The following is a 16,605-nucleotide window of genomic DNA, read 5'->3' as shown; positions in this document are numbered from 1 at the left end:
ACTCATCTAGACAAATGGAGAGTAGTCCATCACGTTCCTGACTTGTAGATTTGAGATAGGCTTTGGGGAGACAAGAGAGGAGTAACTCAACAAACAAATCCTAGCCTTTGACCTGCTCTTGAAGCAGCAATTTTTATACAGCTGGACCAGTTTGGTTTCTGGTCAATGTAACAAAGGTAATGAGCGTGCCTTATTCATAACTATAGTGACAGAACTGAAAACTGGAAAACAAAGTTAATGGCACCATGTCGGAATGCGCTAAATATTTGCAACAAATTAATAGCACGGCTATAAATGACTTCGTTTCATCTAATAGCTTTGCCAGAATGCGGCTGCAAAGTGATCAAAGTAGGGAACTAAAGGAAACTTAATTTTTTTGAACAGATAGGAAAAGTGCAAAAGGTGGATGGGTCCTACGATAATAATGTACTCAATGAAGGTAGTAGACAGAAAGAATGTTAGAAAATCAAGTAGAAAAGTTTGGGTAGAATGAAGAAACATTTAAGTAGAGAATGCATTGCTGAAGTTAGTTTTCGGCTCCCCCACTGTAACTACAGTGTAGTGCAGAGTATATCCAGGAAATGTGATGTCTGGGACAGGTATTTAATGTTGATATCATTATGAACACTGAGCTTTGCAAAACAATTTTGTTTTGAAATGTACCTTTAACTCAAATAGTTAAAAAAATTCTGGAAAGAAATATAAATACTTCGGTTCAGGGAAATGCCATGTAATCCATTGTCATGAGGAGGGAAGCTGAAATATGAACCCATTAAGGAGGAGTGACAGAATATTTTGCAACTTTTATAGGACAGTTGTGGCTGAAATGCAGGAACAAAGAAATCAGAGCTGTGGAAAATCTGTAAAGGCAAAATTCAAACAGCAAGGGAAACATCCATGAGGTATATTTTGTCCTAACAAACAAGTTTCTAAGAATTCAGGTTATGTTCATAAGAATAGGAACAGAACAGATCAGGCTCTTGAAAATTTGAAGAACAGGGATTTGTTGAGGTATGACTTGCTAGTCAGAATGGACATTTCAAACTGGCATGGTGGAGAAAAGAAAATCTCTGATGGAGAGCTGGAAGTGATTTTGGAAGTGTTTCTTTAATCCTATCCATCTGTCAGTACGTTAACAGAGTTTTGAAAGGCATGTTTTGCTTCTGTTTGTTAGTGTGAGAGCACTTTATCTTTCACTTGATGTATTAATTACTTGCCAATCAAGTTATGGTTTACATTAAGACTTTTACTTTAGCAAAATAAAATCAAAAAAGTAAAATCCTGACTTTCAATTTTTATCCATTGGTCACTGGGAAATTCCTCTCTCTTTAAAAAATATCAACCTCCTCAGGGATTGCAGCAATGTAAATTGTGCAATTTGCCATAATAATTTGGAGGACAAATTCACAGCAAATTAGTCTTCTAGATCAATATGTAGAAGAACTAGCTAGGGAATAGGCTATTTGGATCTAGTATTGTGCAATGAAAGAGAATTAATTAATAACCTTGAAGTAAAGGGGCCTCTAGAAAAGTGTACTGAGAGAATCATAAAATATGCAAATTGAGCAGGATAGTGCAGATGATGTCATAAAAGAGCCATAAAATGTTACTGTAGATTCAAGAGGTGAAATGGCTTACTCCTGCTCCTACTTCTTGTGCTCTTAACTGGACCTGTACAAGAACATACATGAGGAAACAGCTCAGGCTCCAGGCAGCAAATAAATGATCTGGTATTTGTGGATTGTGACTATACTTGATGGAGTTTAGAAGGGAGGGAGAATCTAATTGAAACTTACAGAATACTGAGTAGTCTGGACAGAGTGGAAGTTGGGAAGTTGTTTCCATTGGTAGAAGAGACTAGGACCTGAAGGCACAGCCTTAGGTTAAAGGGAAGACTTTTTAGAACGGAGTTAAGGAGAAACTTATTCAGCCAGAGTGATGAATCTGTGGAATTCACAGCCAGAAGGCTCTGGAGGCAGGTCACTGAGTAATTTAAGATGGAGATAGATAGCTTCTTGATGGTCAGGGATCATAGGGAGAAAGCAGGAGGATGGGGTTGAGAAACCTATCAGCATCAGCCTTGATTGAAAGGCGGAGCGGAGTCGATGGGTTGAATGGCCTCATTTCGGGTCCGATGCCAAAAGGTCTCACGGATACTGGCACTGAACACTGATTTAGAGATCATTATTTAGTTCTGCAGATTGGGGATCAACACTGAAAAAGTTGTACTTGCCTAAGGCTTGTCACTAGAGTAGAGGAGCTATCTTTAGAAATAAAAATATACACAAATGAGTTTTTGATATTAAGATCCTCAGTTTTTAGTTTAGTTCTCATTCTTGTAGTAGCAGATATAGAGGTGTCATTGTCTAATAATTATAGAAAGATATATCTGTAAAATCAGACAGTGTGTCACTAACCAAAGAAGCTTACAGAATTTAAGACTGCGTGATTATTACAGCAAGATCAAATCATGTTGATTAATATTTAAGACAGTTAGTCTAGCATGGAAATTAAGATATATCCAGAGGGAATCAATAGCCAATTCTTCAGACAGAAGTTAATCACTTTGATGATTTGGGTGGTTTAGAATCATTCTTTCACAGAAAGACAAGCATAAGGATGAAGTTATGCCAATTCTGAAAACATTGCTAATGACTTTAGTTAGGCCACATTTGGAATATTGCATGCAGTTCTGGTCACCACATTACCAGAAGGATATGGATACTTTGGAGAGGGTGCAGATGAGGTATTCCAGGACATTACCTGGTCTGGAGGGTTTTAATTATGAGAGGTTGGATAAACTTGGATTGTTTACACTGTAAAGATGGAGGCCGAGGGGCGACCTGATACAGGTCTACAAAATTATGAGAGGCATTGATATAGGGTGGCTTTTGCCCGGGGTAGAAAAGTCAACCACAGGAGGGCACAGGTTCAAGGTGAGAGGGGGGAAGTTTAGGGGAGAAGTGCAAGAAAATTTTTGCACACAGCAGGTGGTGGGTGCTTGGAGCACACTGTCAGTGGAGGTGGTGGAAGCAGGCACGTTAGCAACGTTTAGGGCGTATCTTGAATGACACATGAACAGGAGGCAAACAGATGGATAAAAACCACATGTGGGCAATAAGTAGTGGGTTTAAATAAGGCCTAGGAATAGCTGCTAGGCTTGGTGGGCCGATTGGCCAGTTCCAGTGCTGTATTGCATTACAAACAGCAAAAAATATTTAAAGAACTGAATTCAACTGAACATTTACAATCAGCAATAGGTAAATGGTCAATTCTGATGTAACTAAAAACTTTTCTTCTAACTTGTTTACAAATTTGTCAGTCAACCCACTGGATAAGCCATGGCTGCCCATTCGGTTTATTTGCATGTTTCTGCCAGTATCTTGTTGCCTGCAGACTAAACCAGTTCATCAGTTCAATATTTTATCTCTCTCCACACAGATTCTACTCTTGTCTTGCTGATAGGCTACACCTCTTTTCTGTTGCCCTTATATTATTTGTAACACGTACAACATTTATCCTTTTCCCTGTTGTATATTATACCTTGGGATGTTTAACCTCTCTCTGGATTTTCCTATAACCATGTCTCATTAGTCCCTCCCAACACACAATTAGCTCAGTCTTCCTTGTTTTATTACAGACATTTTAATATATTTTAATAAATTTTTTCTCACTGTGACTCTATTCATTCCCTTACCATCAATGTGATTCTGTACTCTACTCTTTCCTATGCAATCCTGCCCTGTTCTACCTATCTTTAGGCTGCTTAGGTTTCTTGTAGTCCCTTTCTGCATTTTAGTAGTTTAAAGCTTTTGCTAACTCAATATTCATCCTTTTGCTGGGTCACAAGTCCCATCTGCTTCAGGTGTAGCCAAGCCATTTCATACAGTTCATTCCTGTCCAATTCTGGTATCAGTGTCTGGTGAAAAGGAGCCTTTCTTTCCAATAAAACCGCCATTAGCCATCTGTCAACATGCCTGGCAATTTGCCTGGCTTGGACAATCATCTAGATATTACCTTCAAGGTCTGCTTTTTAAACTTAGAGCCTAATACCTGACATACTTCCAGTCAGACCACCTCCCTGTTTCTATCAGTACCATTTGTGCCAATATGGACCATGACAACTGTACGTAAGTTTTGCCTTTCTCTCCAGCAACCATCAGATAGCTCAGGAGTGGGTAGGTGATACAAGTATCGACATTCTGAACTGGGATGATTTTATATTGTGAGAACTCATTGTAAAAACTTTTCTAGATGCATTCCACAGCAAGTGCATGAGTTGGAATAAATTGTTTTTCCAGGCTATATTTATATTTATCTACAACATAATATTGATCACCTAGTTTTAATAAATATAATTACAACACTTTGTTCAGAGTTTTACATCTCTTATAAATAGAAATTTAGCATTATGTCATGAGAACAAAAAATTTGAACCTTTCATTTCAAAAAGTCTAAGTTGCTACATTGTTACTCTTACCTGCATCCACTCATTAGTTTGTGGATCGTAGGCTTCCACAGAGTTCAGATATGACTGTCCATCATATCCTCCAACTGCATACAGCCTATCACCAAGTAAGCAAACACCTACTGCATCTTTGCTGATACTCATTGGTGCAACTGCTGTCCAAGTGTCAGTTTTCGGATCATATCTGCAAACAAACATAGCCATGTTTTTTTGATTAGGTCCAAATGTTTAACAATTTTAGAATAATGAGATGTACAAAGTAGGGGGGGGGGGGAGACCTGGGTACAGTGGATGGGAAGGACTTATTTATCTTAACTGATCATTGACTAAGAGATATAGATTTAAAGTAACTGACAGAAAGATTGGAGGGGAGGTGGGGCAATTATTTCTCGTCCAGAGGATGATACGGGTCTGGTACATACTTGCTCAAAGATTAGTCGGGGCAGAAACTCTTGACTCTTTTAAAAGATATATGGATTATGCACCCTACGTGCTGTAACCTGCAGAGAGCTATTATCCAAAAGCTGAAAAGCAAGGTAGTATTGCATGGCTCGTTTTTTGACTGGCAGAGACATAACAGAGGAATTGCCCCTTTTCCATGCATTACTTTGGCTTTGAGATTACAAGGATAATTTTCCAGGACTGCTTGGAGCATAGAACCTCATTTTCACAGGAAAAATTAGAGGCCATCATATCTATTCAGAGCACTTTGTATTTCCTTAGTCATTCTTTTTAATGGTTACAAAACTTAAAATGCGACAAATTAGGCATGCTAAGTTTTGCATTTGTTTAGCTAGTCCATATTCCTTTTAAGCACACAACACCAGGAGTAAAGTGTACAAAATCGTAAATCTGAGAAATCATTTCTGATACAAAAATAATGATCAACATCTATTAAATATGAGAAGTGTTTTCAGGCTTGAACTATGCTATCCCTGCAAAACCATCTCCACCATGGACTATTGTTATACGCCTGCTGTTAACTCCCTACGTTCATACATGTAGATTAATTTCTATTAATATCTCCATCATAACACAATGTTGAGCAAAGGAATCAGTCCATGGTAGCACGTTTGAAACTTGCAAATAATTAACAGATGTTTTCCCCTAGATCAGATTATAAATCACAATTTAAAAGCCCTCACGTTCCTCTCAAACACACTTATGAAATTACTACATATGTAAACTTAGTGATTACATTCATTTAAAGCTTATATTTGTGAAAAAAAATTCAATGTGGTAATATAACTAAAATAATAGCCTTGGTATATAATTGAACATTTAACAAGCATCTGTTTTGTCGTGCCAATTATTTGTGTTTACTTTGTTCGTCTACAAACACAAATAGTAAACAGAGTTTGGTCTTATATACACAAGGTTAAAAACAAATCTGAAGTTTGTTTTTCCAATCAGTTCCTTGTACTTAGTTGGTAGTTAAAGCTTGGAACGTTTAAATTAGTTTATTCCTTTTAATATATTTAATGTAATGTAATGTAAGGCAGTTATACATCCTCACTAAGCATGCAGATAAATGCAAAGCACATAAACCCAGGAGCTGAAATCCTGATAGCTTAACCAGAGATAGCATTTATACCATCGAGAGAATGATGTGGCTCCAGGAATAATATTTGGGATCAATTAATTTAAAAGAAAAAAATTCTGGTGGCACAAACTCATTATTTAAATGTGAATAAACATGGATGGTTTCATAGAAGCCTATCTTTAAGAGTCAAGGAAAAAAAAAATCTATATGGCACAATAACATGCCCAAGGTAGGTTAAAACAAATACAGCATTATAATCATCACGGATAAACTATGCACTACATTTAACCCATGGCAGTCGGCCTGACTCACTGCGGTAAAACAGCAAAGTATTTAGTGGAAGAATTCAAATTTCTACAATCAATTTCAAATTTCCATCTTTTTCAGCCACTGGTGATTATCCAGTGACCAATGAAGGGAGCTGATGACCTAGTGATATTGTCGCTGAACTGTTTAATCCAGAGACCCAGGTAATTTCTGGGGACCTGGGTTCGAATCCTACAGCGCAGAAGGTGGCATTTGAATTCAATAAAAATTTGGGATTAAGAGCCAATGATGACCATGAATTCATTGCTGATAGTGGACCAGATGGATTTTTCCAACAAAGTCATTTAAGGGAAGGAAACTGCCACCCTTACCTGGTCTAGTCTACTGCCATGTGGTTGACTTGAAACTACCCTCTGGGCAATCAGAGATGGGCAATAAAAGTTAATTTTTTTCTTGCAAAATTGAGCCTAATTAATTACCAATTCTACTTAATGGCTTTTTCTTTTACAAATAATTAATTTGATTTTATCTTAATCATATTTTTTTAAACCACACCAGAGTTTATTCTTTAGGTCTTGTTACGTTGCATTTACTCATGATGGACGATTTGAATGGTATACATCCTCACAATTATTCAACAAATGTTGTCATTTCATTGTCAACTTAAAAGCACATTTATTCTTTCAGCAGGCTTCCCCTCCACTATCATACAAGACAACTCTGACTTTAAAACAGGAGAAACTTACTGGAGAGCCTGAGACTACTCATGTAACTACTGGTTGCTGGCCATACATTGATTTTTTTTAAAAAGATAAGACTATTTAAACTTACAAGAGTTTAGACTTTTCTGCATATGGTTTTGAATGCGTAATCAAAACACAGCTTTCATGTTGGTCATGGTTGAACAATACTTCATTTACCTCTCCACACAGTCTGATAGCCTTGATGTGAGGTTAGACGCTGGTGCATCGTGTCCTCCAATTGCATACAAAAAACCATTCCAGGTAGCAACTCCCACACCTCCCCGTCTTTTAGACATCAACGCACAGGGGGTCCATTTATTGGTGTGGGGATCAAAGCATTCCACAGACTTAAGGCAAGAACTTCCATCGCGACCTCCAACAGCATACAGTCTGAGTGAAAAACAAAATGAGATGTAACATCGCCAGAAATGAAATCATCATATCTATTTTCTTAATGGCTATGGGTTAACTTTACAAAATCACTTTCTGAATGTGGAACCTTTCCATTGGGAGTACGTACTGAAATCTGAGGTGCACGGTCTTCATGATTTTCTGCCCATGGAAAGCATCCAAAATGCAACTTTGTAAAATTAACCTTTCTGCTTTATTGTTTTTTATATTAAAAAAAAATGCAATCATAACCTCAGAAACGTGTTATTACATGTATTACATTTTCTTACAGCATTACCTGTGCATACTGATTCAACAATTCATTTAGATGTTATAGATAAATTAAAATGCTGAAAATGTCATACAATCATACTGAAATGTTTGAAATTTCCACTGTTACACCTGCAATAGAGGATCAATGCGGTGAATCAAGTTAAAATATAATTAGCGCTGTGAGGCCATACGTGTTAGCATAATGTTCATATATTTTGACTAGTGGTGTCCCACGATGACCTCAATCATTCACATTAATTTTTAACAACTTGAATAATGGCATTAAAGTCATATAACCATATTTGCTGATGACACAAAGTTAGGTGACATTAGTGACAGTGTAGATGATAGCATAAAATCACCAAGGGATATTGTTAGACTAAGTGGACGGGCAAAACTGTGGCAGATGGATTTCTATCTAAGCTATTTCTACGTAAGCATTTAGGACCGAAAATGGTTAGATTAGAGTATTTTCTGGATGGTCTGAAGTTAAATGCAGTGGATTCCCAAAGGGACATGGGGTTCAGTTGCATTGGTCTTTTGTTATAAAAGATGAGGATGATCTCCCCTCTGATAACTAAAACCGAAACATTTAGAGGCTCACCTCATTCTATAATCTATTAAAAGAATTGTGAAAAGTGATATAACCTGCCTCTCACCCCCAATCTGTAATAAAGGAGAGTTCAAATGAAATAAACTACTGACACTCACTTTATAATCAACAAGTAACAATTTTTAAGATTTTGGAGTAGATTTGTAGCTTGGGTTGTGGATGCATCGGATCACCAAAGTCTGCACTGACGATGTTACCCAGCAAGGTAATGAAACGTCTGCAGCGAACCAACGAACCAGCTCGGTGAGCCAAGTAACAATTTATTTATCTATCTAACTCTAACAGTGAACAACTTAAATGAACTACTAATTATTCCTGAATAAAACAAGATTATAATAGTATGCTGTTCCAATAAATACAAATCCCGCTTATATAAACAGTATCTAAGGGCCTGGCTTAAATTAATTGGCTAAATTCAAATTTGTTGTCTTGATAACAAAACAAAACAAAACTGCAGCATAGCCTGCAAACCATCCAGCCTTTTGATACAAATGACACAATTTAGGTACCCACAAGCTGCCCACAGACACTTTATTTTCATCGAAGCCTAGAAAAAGCACATCATCCTTCTGCTTTCCCCCTATAATTTAACAAACGTCAAGTTGTAACAAACATCAACTTCTAAAATCCTGCCTTTCAATCCACAAGTGCCCTTCCCAACTTCGTAACACTTTAAAATGTCATGAACGTATGCAGAAAATAATCAAGAAAGCTAATGAAATATTGGTCTTTTTAACGAGACGACTGAAGTGCGAAGATACAGAAGTTATGGTGCAGCTATACAAAACCATGGTTAAATCCCACTTGGAGTAGCATGAGCAAATTTAGGCACCACAACGTGGCACGGACATATCCAGTCTTGAAGTGAGTTCAAAATAAGTTTACAAAAAGATACCTAGACTTCAGGTGTTAAGTTATGAGGAGAAGTTATAAAATCTGAGATAATGGGAACTGCAGATGCTGGAGAATCCGAGATAACAAAGTGTGAAGCTGGATGAACACAGCAGGCCAAGGAGCATCTCAGGAGCACAAAAGCTGACATTTCAGGCCTAGACCCTTCATCAGAGCACTCCGCTCACCGTTGACAGAACCCCGCCCACAGCTGATGCCGACAGAACCCCACCCACAGGCGACATTGCTCCACCCACAGCCTCCACAGCCAGCAACCCCAGGGAAGACAGCCAACTGCGCCCTGCCAAGTCTTCACCACCTCCCCAGACCTCCCACTGACGGAAGACGAATGGTCAGTCCTTAGCAAGGGCCTCAACTTTGACCCCCTCCACTCACACATCAACGAATACCAGTCACGTTTGGACACAGAGCAGTTTTTCCACCGCCTTCGCCTCCACGCTTACTTCTTTAACTGGGAGCCTAACCCTCCCCCCACCAACCCCTTCTCCCGCCTCCAACACAAGTCCTCCTCCTAGACACCACCCTCAGGCCTCCTACCCTCCCTCGACCTCTTCATCTCCAACTGCCATCGAGACATTAACCGCCTCAATGTCTCCAGCCCTCTCACCCAGTCCAACCTCTCCCCCACAGAACGGGCAGCCCTCCGCTCCAACCCCAACCTCACCATCAAACCTGCAGACAAAGGAGGCGCAGTTGTAGTATGGCGCACTGACCTCTACATCGCCGAGGCCAATCGCCAACTCTCCGATACCTCCTCCTACCGCCCCCGGATCATGGCCCCACCCCTGAGCACCAAACCATCATCTCCCAAACCATTCACAACCTCATCACCTCAGGTGACCTCCCACCCACAGCCTCCAACCTTATTGCTCCCCAACCCTGCACTGCCCGCTTCTATCTCCTTCCTAAAATCCACAAACCTGCCTGCCCTGGTCGACCCATTGTCTCCGCCTGTTCCTGCCCCACCGAACTCATCTCCACCTATCTGGACTTCATTTTCTCCCCCTTGTTCCAGGAGCTCCCCACCTACGCCCGTGACACCACCCATGCCCTCCACCTCCTCCAGAACTTCAAATTCGCTGGTCCCCAACACCTCATTTTCACCATGGACATCCAGACCCTATACACCTGCATTCCTCATGCAGATGGCCTCAAGGCCCCTCGCCTCTTCCTGTCCCGCAGCTTTGTCCAGTCCCCCTCCACCGACACCCTCATCCGCCTAGCCGAACTTGTCCTCTCCCTCAACTTCTCTTTCGATTCCTCCCACTTCCTACAGACAAAGGGGGTGGCCATGGGTACCCCCATGGGCCCAAGCTATACCTGCATCTTTGTAGGTTACGTGGAACAGTCCCTCTTCGCCACCTACAGTGGCCCCAAACCCCACCTCTTCCTCCGTTACACTGATGACTGTATTGGCGCTGCCTCTTGCTCCCAAGAGGAGCTCGAACAGTTCATCCACTTCACCAACACCTTCCACCCCAACCTCAAGGCTCTGATGAAGGGTCTAGGCCTGAAACGCCAGCTTTTGTGCTCCTGAGATACCGCTTGGCCTGCTGTGTTCATCCAGCTTCACACTTTCTTATCTCAGATTATAAAATCTGGCCTGTTTTCTCCAGAATTTAGAAGGTTAAGGAGTGATCCGTTCGAAGTCTTCAAAATATTAATGGGAAAAGACAGGGTAGATAAAGATATCTAATTTCTACTGGTTGGAGATTTTAGAATTCAGGAGCATAGTTTGAGAATTATGGCTAGACCATTCAAGAGAGACATAAGGGAGCAGTTCTACACACAAAGGGTGGTAAAGGTTTAGAATGTTCTTTCACAAATGGCAGTTGATGCCAGATCAGTTGTTAATAATGTTTGTTAAGCAAAGTATTAAGGGTTATGGGCTAAAAGCAGGCTTATGAAGTTGGGCCACATATCAGCCATGATCTTACTAAATGCTGAAACAGGCTCGAAGCGATGAATGGCCTACTCCTATACCAATGTTGAGCTGGCTTTATTGGATGCTGAGAGTCTGGAATAGGAAAAAAAAGCCTGCATTTATAGAATTGTCTTTGCAATTATATTTTTACAGTCATGCTAATGCTTATTAAGTATAGTCACTGTGTTAATGTAAGGAATATGGCAGAAAAATATCAAAGCATCCTTACTTATGCAGAGAAAAGGAAAAGAAGGTACTGCAGGATATTATGAGCATGCAGACTTTAGATTGAAATTAAAAGTATTCAGTCAATACATCATATTGAGATAAAAAAATGATGCATTGTAGATGGCCAAAAATTACTTTGAGAAGTTTTATGTTTTAACAAAAAACTTTTCCAGGCAGGAAGAATTAGTTGCCAATGAAAAGGTAGCAAATTGCATGTAAAAACACAAAGCGACAGCATTCAATCCGCTATTTGGTGCGAGAACCAGGGGTTTCCCAGACCAAGGCCTCAAATAGCCTTGGAACTCCATTCTTTTACCTCATAATTACCTATAACTAAAGACTGCAAACAAGATGATATAATGTACAACTAAATGTCCCATTATATCTACATCTTCAACTGATTTCACAAAATAGCATTCAAACAAAATCTAGTTTACTTATTGATGTCAAGCTTGATTTTCAGGCTAAGGATACCGCAAATGTCAGTCAAAATAAATTCTTTGTGGTGACTTTGGGTACCAGTATCATACTATTCATTTGGAAAGGCAATAATGCTGGACACGTTGAATTTCATGCATTGGGAAGGTTAGTACTTTTCTTAAGGCTCAAAAAAAATCTGAAATGTTCAGCCCAAGAAACAGGTAAAAGTTGTTACCAAACACAACAAAAATCAGAAAATTCAATGTAGAAGCACAAGTCAGAATCTGAAGACTAGCTGACTATATGCTGTAGTTGGGAATGAACTGAATACTTCACAGTTGAAGGCAATGGTGACTGCCAACAGCATATAATCAACGTCAATGCAAGTATTCTTGCTGCTGAAAGTGAAGCTCATAGATTGAGAAATTTCCAACACAGCCGGAAGCCATTTGGACCATAGGGCTCTTGATAGTTAGCAAAGATGTGACTGCACTGACTCCATTTTTCCAGTTTTTGAGGCAATGCAAGTGAATATCTAAATACTGCTTAAATATTATGAGGGATTCTGACTGAAGGTGTCTTTCAGGCAGTGAGTTCTAGACGTCCACTATCCTCTGGGTGAAAATATTTCTTCTCAAATCTCATCTTAGACTTCTATCTCTTATCTTAAATCTATGCTCCTAGTGACCCAGCTGTGCTCTGCTGATCCACAGTAGAATCCTGTGATGGTTGTATACTCATTGCTGCAAAGTTTGCATATATGGTCTGGTGCCTGCAGCTTATGTAAAATTAGCAAATGAGTTGAGTGAATCAAATTCCCAAGAACTTTCCACCTTTAGGAGTACACACTTATGTGCTATAAATAGCTTGTGCCGCATTTCCAGGTTGACTGCGAAAATGTGAAGGTAGAACCATTACCTCTGAAAATGAAGGTTATTTTTCAAATCGAGGTTATAACTGCAAATATCTTTTGCAAAGCAAGTTAAATAGCTAAATAAATCTCAAGAGGCAAACCACAAAAGTAAATCCAGTGAACAAACAAAATGAATTACACAATTTGAGTGAGCGATTGCTCAAGAGTAGTAATGAACACTTACTTTAAATGGAGCAGATTGTGAATTGGTATTTCACAAAACTCTGTAAATGACCATTCATCTTACTCAGATTTTTCACAATTCCCTACACTTATATAGTAATGAAGAATAAATTACAACAATAATTTCTTCTTACTTTCCATTAAGTACTGCTACACCAACTGTACTTCGTGGCACTGACATACTGGCAACAAAGTTCCACTGTCGAGCTTGAGGGTCCCATCGTTCAACTGTATTTAGATAGCTCCAACCATCATGTCCACCTACAGCATACATAGGACCCTCCAATACCTCCACACCTACAAAAATGCAAAATATTTTCATCAGACTGTAGAACTGAAAGCTACAAAAAAAGTTCAATTATTGCAAAAGAAAGCAAATTTTGGCAATTTAAAAGTTCCTTTGCTCAAAGAGCTTCCCTTCCTCCTACTTCCAGTGAGGACGAATGTCAAAATAAGTTAACTTCCTTCCATGATGATTAAAATCCTGAATAAACTTCTGGCTGAATTTTGGAGGACAGTACAGTCTCCTTTATGTGCTGCTTTCCAAATCAAGGCTCCCATCCCACCATCTCACCTCCCTTGATGTTTCCTTTTACCTCTGTTCCTGTCTGCCCTGGCCTTTCAGCCCCACTCTAGAGAGAACCTGAACTTACCTTAGAGCCCAGGATCCATCACAATACATTTCCTCCTGGAACTGCTGCATTCCCAGCTGTGGCCATTGTTCCCACTAGCACTACTGGGACCAATGAGTGAACACAGGTTTTAGGTGAATGAGTAGGCCATTTAGCCCTTTGTCCCTGCTCAATCATCGAACAAGATCATGACTGATTTGATTATGGTCTTAACATCACTTTCCGGTCCACCATGCCCCATTACCCTTGTCTATTAAAAAACTATCCAACTGCACCCTGAATATCTTCGTTACATTCAACCATTTAGCAGGAACAACCTTTTCACCTCTGCTACGTTATGTGCTACAATGTTATCCTCTGTTGTAACCTTAGACAAAACCCAATTTAAAGGCTCAAATTTCATCAGTGTATGGAAGCTTTTAGTATTGTTCAGGCTGTACTTTGTTTTCAAAAATCAAGATTTTCTTAAAAGAGTCCATTTTCGACACAAAAGACACAGAAACCCTTGTTCTACTGTAAATGTAAACATCTACTTCTCACGACCAACATTACACTCTTCTGCACATATTGTTGTTAAAGGATAACATATTATATTTCAGCTTAAATTTTTAAAAATTTGAATCAGTAGCAACTCTATTAAATTTATGATTTTTGTACTGAAACTAGATTTGAACATAAATATATAAATCTACTTTTTAAAAAAAAGTCTGAACATGGAATTTTCTGAGCATCTTCATTTTGGAACATTGTTAAGGAACCTTGCTGAAAAATCTCCTCTGCATAGCATATACAATAATGATTTTCAAATTGCTTTGCAATCTGCATTGAACATTCAGTAGGCAAAACACCAACAACTGTTTCACAGGGGTTTATTTAAAACAAATTTAATGAGCTACATGCAAATGTGAAGCTGGGACCTACTTTTTTTTGTTCATTTTGTAATGTCATCAACATTCAGACTATACCTACTTTCAATGACAAGTGGCTGACTGCAGGCTGAGCAGGTGTCTGAAGTCGTAAGACACACATACATCACCAGAGGTTCAAGCAGTTAATGCTTATTAGTTCAGCCATGACGAGTAAATAAATCTAACATTAGGAATAATTCGAGAACAGTAATTGTGACTGTTTAATGCTTCCTCCTTTGTACATTCTGCTTAGGAACATAAAATAGTCTAATTATTTCGATTTTTAAAATTAACCACCATTCAGTGCAAAATATTGTTATATCTGGGGACAAATTACCATAGATGCTGGAATCTGTACTGAAAACAACACACACCGGCAATCACAGCAGGTCAGAGAGCATCCATGGGGACAGTGCGAGCTAATGTTTCCGGTCTAGATGATTCTTGATCAGAGCTGAAGTGTGAGGAGGCAGCATTTATGCTATAGTTTGGAGCGAGGGGGAGCACTGGGGAGTTGGGGTGGTGGGTGTAGGGTGCCAGTGGAGAAGAGATGTTGACCTCTCTCTCTCCATTTTGGGGAATAAACTGTCCACTGTCCACTGCCACCCACAACACAGTCACCGACTCTCATAGCTACCTTCACTACAGCTTGTCACACCCCACATCTTGCAAGAATTCCATTCCATTCCATTCTCCTAGTTCCTTTGCCTATGGTGCATCTGTTCAGATGATGCCACCTTCCAAAGTAGCGCTGCTGATGTGGCTTGCTTCTTCCAAGACTGTGGTTTCCCACCCACTGTGGTTGGTAGGCCTTTAATAACATCCGATCCATCACCTGTACTTTTGCCCTTCCTCCTTCCCAACACTCAAAACAGTGTGATTGGGTTCCCATTGTCCTCAGTTTTTAATCCCACCAGCCTCTGCATTCAAAGGGTCAATCTCATTTCAGACAACCCCAGCGGAATGCCACCACCAAACACATCTTCCCACCACTCCCTGTCTGCAATTCACAGGGATTGCCGCCTTTGGGACACCCTAATCCATTCCACTACCACCAACACCATGCCCTTTTCCACAGCACCTTCCCATGTTACCACAAAAGGTCTAACACCTGCCCATTCACCTCCTCCTCGCTCACCATCCAGCAACCTAAACAGTCTTTCCAGATGAAGCACATTTCTCCTGTACCACCTCCAATCTAGTGTATTGTATTCACTGCACCCAATGTGGCATGTCCACTTGTTTGTCCTCAGCATGACGCAGTGCTCCAGTGAATCACAGCACAAACTGGAGGAGCAACATCTCATCTTTAGACTAGACACACTACAGCCTTCTGGACTTAATATTGAGTTCAACATCTTTACACTGTGAACCATTTCTTCCCTTTTTTTTAAAGCTTGTTGTGATGTCCTCCCTTCCCCAATCCCAGTTACTATCCTTTCAAGTCTGGCAGGAGACACACCATTGTTCCGCCATTCTCACATTCGGATCACTTAATCTGAAATATCAGCATCTCTTCCCCAAAAGCATCCTACGCTCCCCATTCCACAAGCATCCCCCCCGACCCCCACACCAACCTATAGCATAAATGCCGTACCTTCCACACTTCAGTTCTGATGAAGAATCATCTAGACTCGAAACGATACCTTGCTCTCTCTCCATGGATGCTGTCTGACCTGCTGTGATGTCCAGTATTTGATATTTTCAGTATTGTTACATCTAAACTCTCATGGTGACACATAGCTGTTTGACAGTTTCACTTATATGATTTTCTCTTACTATATGCCTACCTTGCCTGTGGACATTCTTTGCCTCCTACTAAAATAGGTTGCTTGACCAGAGGGGACAAAGGTGTTGGAATAAAAGATGGTTGTCTAAATTGGTTGCAGACTCCTGGTTGCTTGCAAATCCTTTCCTGTGTTCTATGACTAGTGTGACTTACCAAGGCCATGTCTATGAGTAGACATAGGAGGCATTACATTCCAGGTTTTACTCTTTGGATTGTAGCACTCAACTGTATTTAATGTCTTCAATCCATCTCTACCACCCACAACATAAAGTTTGTCATCTAGCACCGCCACACCAAATTGTAGTCGTCTTCCATTCATATTTGCTACATGTGTCCATGTATTGGAACGTAGGTCATATTTTTCAATGCTTGTGGCACCTGTAAAACAGCAACATTTTG

At 39.8% G+C, this 16,605-nt stretch overlaps 1 protein-coding gene across 12 annotated transcripts in view; it reads right to left on the bottom strand.

Moving 5' to 3' along the window:
- LOC125452281 (kelch-like protein 5) overlaps nucleotides 1-16,605 on the bottom strand; it is a 140,957-nt gene that overhangs the window by 12,360 nt on the left and 111,992 nt on the right. For all 12 annotated transcript variants that reach the window (XM_059647171.1, XM_059647159.1, XM_059647180.1 and 9 more), the window contains 4 exons: nucleotides 16,360-16,584; nucleotides 13,012-13,174; nucleotides 7,199-7,411; nucleotides 4,481-4,652 (listed from right to left, as the gene is read on the bottom strand). In XM_059647171.1, the coding sequence (XP_059503154.1) occupies nucleotides 4,481-4,652; nucleotides 7,199-7,411; nucleotides 13,012-13,174; nucleotides 16,360-16,584 (773 nt within the window). The remainder of the gene's footprint in view (nucleotides 1-4,480; nucleotides 4,653-7,198; nucleotides 7,412-13,011; nucleotides 13,175-16,359; nucleotides 16,585-16,605) is intronic.

Source organism: Stegostoma tigrinum, chromosome 1, assembly GCF_030684315.1.
Source record: "Stegostoma tigrinum isolate sSteTig4 chromosome 1, sSteTig4.hap1, whole genome shotgun sequence".
Classification (NCBI taxonomy): Eukaryota; Metazoa; Chordata; class Chondrichthyes; order Orectolobiformes; family Stegostomatidae; genus Stegostoma; species Stegostoma tigrinum.
Note: the sequence above shows the minus strand (reverse complement) of the source record. Positions and strands in the feature narration are given on the sequence as shown.